Genomic DNA, 10243 nt, shown 5'->3' on the forward strand with positions numbered 1-10243 from the left:
GGACATAAAGTAGACAAATTAAACCTAGCTTCACCTGCAGTAGCAACAACAATGCTTACACACTGATGTTTCAGTATTAATAATAAAATGATGGTATATCTATTTTAGTCAGAGGGACCAAACCAGTACTTTTTACTTTAATACTTTAACTTCAATTTGCTGTGGGTTTTTACTCCTCATGCAGAACATTTGCCTGTAGTGTAAAAGAATACTTTGCATTGCTGTTTTGGTCATTTTACTGAAGGAAAATACCTGAATATTTCTTCCACTGCTGCTATATAAATACATTTAAAAAAAAACAACGATATCAAAAAAAAAAAAAACTTCTTTCACTGCTGCTAATTTCACATCCCTGTAAATCCGCAAACTAACTCCTCATTAGCTGGTTTGGGTGATTTATGTCTCAGGGTGACAGAAAGCCTCAGCGCCCGCATGCTGCTGGGAAGATGGACACGCATGCGCAGAAGCAACGTCTGGCTGTCAGCGTGTGTACTTTCACTTTGGCCAGATTGAAGCTGTCTGTCTGTCTGTCTGTCTCTCAGCCGAAGATTTGTTTTTTTTCCTCCCCTCACCAATTCCCCCCCACCTGAAACTCCAACGAAAATACAACTTCAACTTCATGTTCGATGAGTTTACAAACGCGGACGCGTAATTTCGCCGGCTCGACCTTTTTTTTTTTACTCAAAACAACACACGAGAAAAAACGAACCGTAAACAATACGGTTAGCTAACTCTGCAAGCAGCAATGTGCTGACACTCAAAAGTGATCCAACTCTCCTCTGCAGACTCCGACCTCCCGGACAGGTGAGTTCAGCGTATTTGCGGAGTGAAGTGTTGCTTTGGGTTGACGTTTTGGTCAAGACGGTCACGCTAACTTTGAGTTATGCGACTTCGCTGAACCCAACTACAGCAATAAGACGACAGCTAGTTAGCTGCAGTACGAGACACATCCAGCATCAGGGGTTAAATATGGCATTAAAGAGCAAATAAGATATTTAAAATGTCATTTTTACCACTTGAATATACAATAAAAAAAAAAACATAATAAGATAACACGATAAAACAATAATCGTAAATATATATATGTGTATAAATCAGGCTATAATATCCATGGAAAGTAGTGTGGGAAAGATATATTAACCTTTGTGTTATTCACTATATATGAAAAGTTTTATATTCCTTAAATACGTGTCGTAAAGACAGTTTAACTGTTGAAAATAACCCTGTTTGTCCTGCTGGCTCTGAGAGGAGTGCTACAGATAGTAGTCAATGAAGTGACTATGTGTTGCATTTATAGTTTAAAGGAAAGAAGCCGTGATGAAAGCTTTCAGTGGAGTCCAAAATTATTTGGAACATTTTTTAATTTGTTGTTGTCGTGGCTCTTTCTAGCTGAGGTCGTTTGCAGACTTCCTCCGGAGCCCAGAGACGGCAGCAGACGTCTCACTATGGAGAGGACTGCACTCAAACAGAGTCAGCTGTGTGGCTCCTGGGAGATGAAGGAAAGACTTGGTATGGGAGGCTTTGGGCACGTCTACCTGTACCAGCACCTTGTAAGTTCTGTCATCCGTCTATACATCCGGGATCATGTGAACTCCAGGTCCAGGTGTGCCTTTTCTTTGTTTTAACCCCTGTTTGTGTTTGGAGCAGGAGTTGGGAGCAAAGATTGCTGTAAAGCTTTGCCGCCTGGAGCTGAACTCCAAGAACAAAGACCGCTGGAGCCGAGAGATTCAGATCATGAAGAAGTGAGTGGAAATCAGCTGTGTGGACAGATAAAGTAGCCCATGCACAAATTGACTGCACATTTTGTTTTTGTCAAACCATTGCGGCATGTTTGGTAATCTTCTTGTTACAGGCTGAACCATGTAAATGTGGTTCAGGCCAGAGAAGTACCAGAAGAGCTGAGCTCCATCGCTTTAAATGACCTACCCCTGCTGGCCATGGAGTACTGCTCGAGAGGAGACCTACGCAAGGTACCAAATGAATGTTTTCTAAAGACCGTGTTGTCTTCAAAGTACTGCACTTAAATGACTTACCTCTTTATGTAGGTGCTGAGTAAACCAGAAAATTGTTGTGGGCTGAAGGAGAGTGAAATCCTCTTGCTGCTCAGTGACATTGGTAATGTTTTCATCAGCTTTTACATTGACTTAAAGTCACTGCAATCACATGTTAATGTGTAAACGTATATTAATTATTTTTTTGGTCCAAAACACAGGTTCTGGTATCCAGTACCTCCATGAGAACAAGATCATTCACAGAGACCTAAAACCAGAGAACATAGTTCTCCAAGAGACCAATGGGAAGGTGAACCTATTTCCCTTTGCACATATCCTGTGCAATCTGCAAGTTCATATACATATTAAGTGGTTCTCTTTGCCTTGCTTTCATAATGAAAATACGTTTCCTCCAGCTTGTCCATAAAATCATTGATCTGGGTTATGCAAAAGACCTGGATCAGGGCAGCCTCTGCACATCCTTTGTTGGAACTCTTCAGTATCTGGTAAGTGTTGAATCACGATGCAGTCTTCTGCACGCAGGTTTCTTTCTGTCATTTCCTGCTCTTGTAAATTCATCTGCACATGTTTTAGGGTCCAGAGCTGTTTGAGAGTAAACCCTACACTGTAACCGTGGACTACTGGAGCTTTGGGACGGTGATCTTTGAATGCACATGTGGCTTTCGGCCCTTTTTGCACCACATGCAGCCGGTACAATGGTGAGTCAACATGGCAGTGATGCAGCTGTTGTCTGCATACTGAAAAATCCAGGTATATGCACAACATTAAAACACACAAGTTGGTAATGTTGATGTGGATTAATGTGAGCTGTCCCATAATAATGAATTAATAAACACATACATGTTTTACATTAGACAGTTCTATAAGAGATACTTGACTAGGTTACAATGAACTCAATACAGACATTTTTATTAGTCAACCAAATAGGTGTTTATTAAAGGACCAGTGTGTAAGATTTTGGAGGCTCTATTGTCAGAAATGGAATATCATATTCAAAATTATGTTTTTAAAAAAAAAAATTATTTAAAGGTGTATAATAATCTGAAAACTAAGAATTATTTTCGTTACCTCAGAATGAGCCCTTCATATCGACAGGTCCTCTTCCACAATGCCACCATGTTGCGTCACCATGTTTCTACAGTAGCCCTGAAGGGACAAACCAAACTTTGGCTTTAGAGAGGGCCCTTTATGTTTTCCATGGGTTTCGTGGCCCCTGTAGATCCTCTGACACGGGGAGGATGAGATGTGGGTTGGTTACAATCTGCAACCTCACCAATACATGCCACTAAATCCTACACAGTGCTCTTGAGGGAACACAGACTATTTTGTGGCTCTAGTTTGCAATTTAGTGGATTTATTTTCTGTCTTTCTGCATGTTTTTCTGCTTTTACAGGACAAGCAAAGTCAAGAACAAAGGTCCCAAAGACATAATGGCCGTAGAGGACATGAACGGAGAAGTCAGATTCTCTACACATCTTCAATATCCCAACAATCTCAGCAGGTGGAGACACACAGACCCTTTTCGGTGCCTGCCAGTAAAGCATTCCTATTCTAACTAACATCTAACCTGTGTGTGTGTGTGTGTGTGTGTGTGTGTGTGTGTGTGTGTGTGTGTGTGTGTGTGTGTGTGTGTGTGTGTGTGTGTGTGTGTGTGTGTGTGTGTGTGTGTGTGTGTGTGTGTGTGTGTGTGTTCGTGTTCATAGGCCGCTGCTGGAACCAGTCGAGTCTCTTCTGCAGATGTTGTTACTGTGGGACCCGGCGACCCGCGGTGGGGGGCTGGATCCCGACACAAACAAGCCATATTTCTGCACCACTCTGCAGAACATTCTCAACATGAAGGTGCATAATGTGAACTTTTGCTTGTATCTAGACTTTTCATGAGTTTTTTTCATGGCTTCATACAAACCGCAAGACTGGAATGTTGTAAGCAAAGAAAACCTCATATTTTCGTCCAGGTCATTCATGTGTTGGACATGACGTCAGCACAGCTGCACTCGGTGGTTTTGGGTGCTGAGGAGAGCTTACACTCCCTGCAGCTTCGCCTTGAGACACAAACTCAGACACACATTTCCCCGCTGAGTCAAGAGCTGCTGCTGGAGACGGGAATCTCCCTCGACCCACGCAGACTGCCGGCACACTGTTTGCCAGAGGGATTGGTATGTAAAACTATTTAATTTCAAACAGGTGAAACAACAAGTACAGTGGACAACAGGAGATTCTGTTTTTTATCTCCATATTTTAAAATGTTGACTTTGTTTTGTAATATTGGACAGTCTGTACTGTAGTGTACTGTAATTTCTGTCAACAGAAATGTGTTTTTGCAATTTTTTTGCATTTCTATTTCAACAGCATGTTAAATTAACCTTCAAATTTCCAGTGGATTTTTTTGTAAAGTAAAAATAAACAAGTCGGATTCGTTGGTTTGTATTAACTGATAAATTATTTTACAATACATTTGCTGACTATATGATTGAATGTATGAAAATGTCGCGCTTACAGTCCCTCCGACTCACCTGGTATGAATTGCAGAGGAAAATCTAAACCTCTGCATTCATGGACGTCCACAATGAGTGAACTTCTGCTAACACATGATAGTATCCACAGTGATATTTTTTGGTTGTTTTTAGCGGGGATGGGACAGCTCCATAGTCTTTCTGTTCGATAAGAGCCTGACCAAGTACTCCGGACCTCTGACTGCCAGACCTCTGCCAGAGAGTGTCAACTTTATAGGTGAGATGTATAACTGTGCAAAGTTTATGGTTCCTTTTCAATCTACAGTGAGTTTTTGGTTTGAAACATGCCCTTGCATTAAAGAAGATCTTTGTGTAATGTTTTTAGCAAAATTATAGCAAATTCTTTGATTGTGGCATCCAAATTGAATTGTGAATCATGTATCTTTTGTGAACTCTGTGTTGTCTCAGTTAGGGAGACGAAGACACAGCTGCCACTGTCTGCTCTTCGAAAGGTGTGGGGCGAAGCAGTAAGCTACATCTGTGGACTGAAAGAGGACTACATTCGCCTGTACCAGGGGCAGAGGGCCGCCATGTGAGTGCATAATCACACACATAAACACATCCACTAACACTCTGACACATTCTTAACTTGGGTTTTTTGGGTTGGTTTTTTTTGTAGGCTGAGTCTGCTGCGTTACAACACCAACCTGACGCGCTACAAGAATCTGCTGTTCTCCCAGTCGCAGCACCTCCGAGCCAAACTGGCCTTCTTTAAGACCAGCATCCAGCACGACCTTGACCAATACACCAAGCAGAGGAGCACCGGCATCTGTGAGTGGATGTTGATGTACTGATGTAATACTGCGTGTAGTTTTATGTCATGACTGAAGCCCTGAGTGGACAATCTGCTGTCATTGTGTTTATCTGAAGCTTCAGAAAAAATGCTGAAGACATGGCAAGAAAATGAAGAGAAGGCTGATGAGTGTACAAAGGTAGGACCGTTTTTTTAATCCATTGTAATTCTACACAAACTTACCTCTCACTGTCACTGCGATGCTGAGGCTTTCTCTGCTGTAGGTTGCAGATGTGGGGTATCTGGATGAAGAGATAGTGGCTCTACATTCTGAGATTGTGGAGTTGCAGAGGAGTCCGTTTGCGAGGAGACAAGTGGATGTGATGGAACAGCTGTCAGTATCTCTGTGACACAAACTCAAAGTATAGTTATTTCCTTAAATTAATGGTTCACGTGTGGCTTTAAAATATAGTCAGGTGTCCATATGTACAGTAAAACCGATGTTTTGAGTGCTGTAATCATTCCTTCTATTTATCAGGCCCCCCAGCAAAGCACAATCTTGAAATCGCAATAATTAACACGAATTCAAGCAATCTCCACAATGGCGCTTGCAATTTAGAAATTTTTTTTCGGCAAAAAAAGGTATTAAAGCCAAAGTAAGGCTTATAAAAAAAAACCTTGCTTAAGTAAAAAAAGATAAGTCCTCATTTACAGTCAGCAGAGCTCTTCAACTTTTGCTCTCATCGCCAAAACAAACCACACACTGGCTGAAAACATTCAGAGCAACTGGAAAAAACATTCAGGGGTTTTGTGGGAAATATGGTTTTATCATGGGAATGAAAAATACGTTATATTAGTTTAATCCACACTTCCTGTCTTTGTGCATCACTTTTATGATTTATTTGTTAACATTTTTCCAAGTGCAAAACATTTACAAAAATATTAGAACTGAAATATTTCTGTGATGTGCAATATGCCTATTATCATGGGAAGTGATTACATAGTAAGCGGTTTCAAAATTGTACGGTTTTTTTCCCCCTGGATTTTTGCAAGTTCTGTAAGTACTACATCGCAATTTTTGAGAAACCATGCTGCAAAATCAGGCAGTTTTTGATTTTAACAATCACAAAAAACTCCTCGAACTCTTGGAGGGTATCGTTTATTCTGTCTTTTCCACACCTAAAGTGGAAGTGATGGGAAACTGTAATTGTCTTTTTGCAGATAAACACCGTCCAGGGAAACACAAAAAGTAAAAATGGAAACAGAAAGTAACTTTAACGGCTGAAGCTTTAAAATATATTTTTGAATGGGGTTTCAATGTACATATGGACACTGTTGTTGTAGGATAGATGTCAACCTGTATAAATAACCATGGTATGCACAAGTTAATATGATCGTTTTTTTCCAGTGAAGAAAAGGCTATTGAACTCTACAAGCAACTGAAAGCAAAATGCAAAAGTTAGTACAAATCATTATACAACTACTAAAATAGTAGACGTGACCTATTACAGGCTCCTGCTTCTTTGTTCAAAGTCTATTACAATGCTCAAGAAACTGATAATGCTTGTTGCTATGGATACAATTCAGTTGTAAGATGTGCAGAAGGAGTCACTGAACAAACATGTCACAATGTCTTTAATGTTTAATTGACTCCTCAGCATGGCTGTGAATCGAAAAAGCAGGATGCATGATGGGTGGTGTGCAGTGTGTATGTGTGTTTTACATCGCCGTGTCAGACGATAGTTACATGGATGATCGTAGAAGTTTGTTTTCTACAGGTCCGGACCCTCCACATGGCTACAGTGACAGCTCAGACATGGTGAGGACCATACTCCAGACAGTTCAGAACCAGGACAGAGTGCTGAAAGACTTGTACACTCACCTGAGGTAATTTATCCACGTTTCATTCAAACAGATACACCCACAAGCACGCAAAGTTCAACACTACCGACGTGTCATTTCACCGTTCCATGTGTGCCGTTTGTGATGTTCCGCACATTTCTCTTTTTTTTCTGTAGTACAATTCTGGTGTGTAAGCGACGCATCGTGGATTTGTTCCCAAAGCTGGAGAGGGCGGTAGAGAATATAAAAACTGCAGAGGCAGCAGTGATGCAGATGCAAATGAAGAGGCAGAAAGAGTTCTGGTATCTCCTCAAGATTGCCTGTGTGAGTATGTAATAATTATACTGGCAGTATGATAATTGGCAGCTGCCTTCTAATGAGGGTCATGTTTTCAGAATTGGTGGAGGTCCCGTTATACTTTTAGTTGTATGGAGTTTTTCTTTGTAATTTGATAATGCATGAGGAAAATGCTAATGTTCCCAACGGCAACATGTTTTCCCTCCATTTTTTTTAATGCTTTTTCAGCATTATGTTACCTGCCTGCTAGCTTGATAAACTGTTAGCCTCTGTTAGATGCTGACAGTAACTTTGATATTAGCTAATGCGCTTTTTACAACCCTGTTTCCCAAAAAATCGGGAGACGCTGTGTCAAATAAAAATAAAAAACAATGCGATGATTTGCAAATCATGCGAACCCATATTTAATTAAAAAAAATAGACCAAAGACAACATATCAAATGTTGAAACTGAGAAATGTTATTGTTTTATGAAAAATATATGCTTATTTTGAATTTGATGCCAGCAAAGCGTTTCACAAAAGTTGGGACGGGTGCATGTTTAACACTGTGCTGCATCACGCCTTCTTTTCACAAAACTATGTAAATGTTTGGGAACTGAGGAATCCAGTTGCTGGAGTTTTGAAAGAGAAATGTGGTCCCATTCTTGCCTGATTTGTAGTTTGGGTCCATTTTGTTGGAATGTTTTAGCAGCTTAAAGCTCTTCAGTGCAGTATGAAATCTATAAGTAATACCATGTGTGCTTGTCTTCGTAGGCCCAGAGCATTTCTCCATCGCAGTCACTTCAATCACAACCCACGGACAGGTAAGATCTGGTTGAGTCCCATTTCTCTGCCTCAAATGTCACAGAGCTTGTAATCCTATATGTTACGATTACATCTGAAAAACATCGAACGAATAGCTTTACTAAAAAAAAATCATGTGGCTGTTTTTCTGTCACCAGATTTATCTGCTGGGTTTTGTAAAAATCACTAGTCTGCCACAAGAGGTCACTCTCTGAACCTTAAAGTCTAGCAGGGGAACTTTTCTTGAATTACTAGACTTGAAGATATGCAGTTAGTTTAATGTCTCTTGTGTCTTTCAGTGAAACTGTTAATCAATTACTGGATGAAAATCAGCGCTACCTGAGTCACCTAACTTCTCTGTTGCAAGACGCCACCCAGGAGCTGGAGCACAGCGTCATGGTACGGTATACAGGCGAGAGGGAGTGTGTTCATACATATGAGCAGATTTCTGAAGTAAATCAATGCTCCCATTCACTGTTGATGCCAGAAAGCATTTGTTAAAAAGTAAATTTTATTTCGAAAATTGTATTGACTTTTTCCTTCTTAAAGTTATACATTTGCATTTAGTCTTTACTCGATCATGCAGGTTCTTCTGTTTGAGATTTGAGAATTGCATGAAAATAGATGGTAGATGGAGAATGGTATGTTGAGTATTAACAGTACATACATGTATCTTCTCTCTCCAGCAGGACTGGAGCTGGACTCAGTACGGAGCTGCGAGAGCCCAACCTCAGCAGTTGTAGAAACTTGCCAAAGACTATACAAAGTGCCTTATGAGAGTTACACTGTCAGAAAGCTTTGTGATCCCTTACTGTGTCATTTACATGTATGTAATGCTGCCAGACAATAATGTATGAAACAGCATGATGTAAGTTACTCATGTTTTAAGTTAATATAAAAATATATTATTGAATGTTCAGAGGTATTTCCCTCTTTAGCCACCATATATTTATTTTAATAGTAATATTGATTAGAGTTAAACGATTGCTGCTGAAAAACAAGGCATGATGGAATGTGAATCTTTTTTTCTTTTCTTTTTTTAAATATATTCATGGCACTTATACCATGTCTTGCCTTCATTCAAATTCTCTTTGAATCAGTTTATTTCTCTCCTGCAAGTGTGAACCTGCTAAAGATAGTAAATTATTCTGGTCATTAACATTCACACAGTGGACCAGATTTTACTCTGGTATAAAGAATGCATTCAAGGATGCAGAAAATTACACAAAACAATACTACATCTATTTTATTCCTAGTATAGTGCTATTTTGTTTTATTTTTTAAATGAAAATATAGCTTTGTAACATCCAATAGATGGAGACATTAGCACATACACAAACACACACATTATACAGACATACATAGATGAGAAAAAGCGGTACTTGAAGCTAATGCAAATAGCCCTCCTCCCATTTCAATGCAAGAGACCAAAATATGTAGCTCTTATCATGTGTGTATATTAACAACGTAAACTATGTATACTTCGACTGAAGTATTTAGGTGTTTATACAAGACAAACCAGGTGAACTGTATTGAGTGGCAGTATAATTTTGAAGAAAAGAAAAAAACTCTTTTAACAGGAAGAGGACCTCCAACAGAAACAGACTCAGGGGCAGGCGACCATCTGCTTCAACTGGACGGGCTGAGACAGGAGCAGAGACAGAAAAGAACAGCATAGAGTTACAAGACACAATACGTAGTTGGTGGGGCCAGTAACCAGAGACCAGAAACATGCTGGTCCAGGGACAAGGATACCTGGAGAAAAAAAACAACTACAGTATACGTCATACCAGGCATATTTTTTTTAATCCGAATTATTTGTGTGGTGTACGTGAAATATTTGAGTTAAAACAACTTGGATCTGTCCGATTAAGATCCACAGGGCAGAGTTCAGGCACTTAGGATATAAGCGGCATCTTATCAACTGACGTGATCGTTTTGTTGATTGTGCTTCAGTCAAATCTTGACGACTGGTATGGGAAAAAAAAAAAAAAAAAAGGTCTCGTCTTGAAGATATTTGGCAAATGTTTATGTACATGGAAGTAAACGGTTGGACAAAAAA

At 39.8% G+C, this 10243-nt stretch overlaps 1 protein-coding gene across 2 annotated transcripts; it reads left to right on the forward strand.

Annotated features, from left to right (window-relative positions):
- The first annotated feature begins 533 nt into the window (after positions 1-533).
- LOC138632389 (inhibitor of nuclear factor kappa-B kinase subunit alpha-like) lies at positions 534-9242 on the forward strand. 2 transcript variants are annotated; one of them, XM_069717922.1, is made up of 22 exons: positions 534-804; positions 1390-1550; positions 1648-1742; positions 1853-1970; positions 2046-2115; positions 2213-2301; positions 2408-2497; positions 2586-2710; positions 3406-3513; positions 3716-3851; positions 3968-4168; positions 4640-4742; positions 4934-5057; positions 5145-5296; positions 5396-5457; positions 5543-5652; positions 6667-6716; positions 7037-7145; positions 7277-7424; positions 8152-8201; positions 8481-8580; positions 8868-9242. In XM_069717922.1, exons 2-22 carry the CDS (start codon positions 1446-1448, stop codon positions 8922-8924), a joined length of 2202 nt encoding a protein of 733 aa, XP_069574023.1. In that variant the 5' UTR covers positions 534-804; positions 1390-1445; the 3' UTR covers positions 8925-9242. The 2 variants fall into 2 exon arrangements, with proteins under 2 accessions (XP_069574023.1, XP_069574024.1); XM_069717923.1 differs by having other exon boundaries at positions 8871-9242.
- Positions 9243-10243: the final 1001 nt, after the last annotated feature.

Source organism: Brachyistius frenatus, unplaced genomic scaffold (genome assembly GCF_029030835.1).
Source record: "Brachyistius frenatus isolate BFR_SWC_R1_liver_20210118 unplaced genomic scaffold, ASM2903083v1 Contig_183, whole genome shotgun sequence".
NCBI classification, from domain to species: Eukaryota; Metazoa; Chordata; class Actinopteri; family Embiotocidae; genus Brachyistius; species Brachyistius frenatus.

Bases quoted from the DNA above. Each gene is read 5' to 3' on its own strand.
- LOC138632389 (XM_069717922.1), top strand. From the start codon at position 1,446: ATGGAGAGGACTGCACTCAAACAGAGTCAGCTGTGTGGCTCCTGGGAG. The intron at 4,169-4,639 runs GTATGTAAAACT...GGTTGTTTTTAG, and splicing joins ACTGTTTGCCAGAGGGATTG to CGGGGATGGGACAGCTCCAT. The intron at 7,146-7,276 runs GTAATTTATCCA...TTTTTTCTGTAG, and splicing joins GACTTGTACACTCACCTGAG to TACAATTCTGGTGTGTAAGC.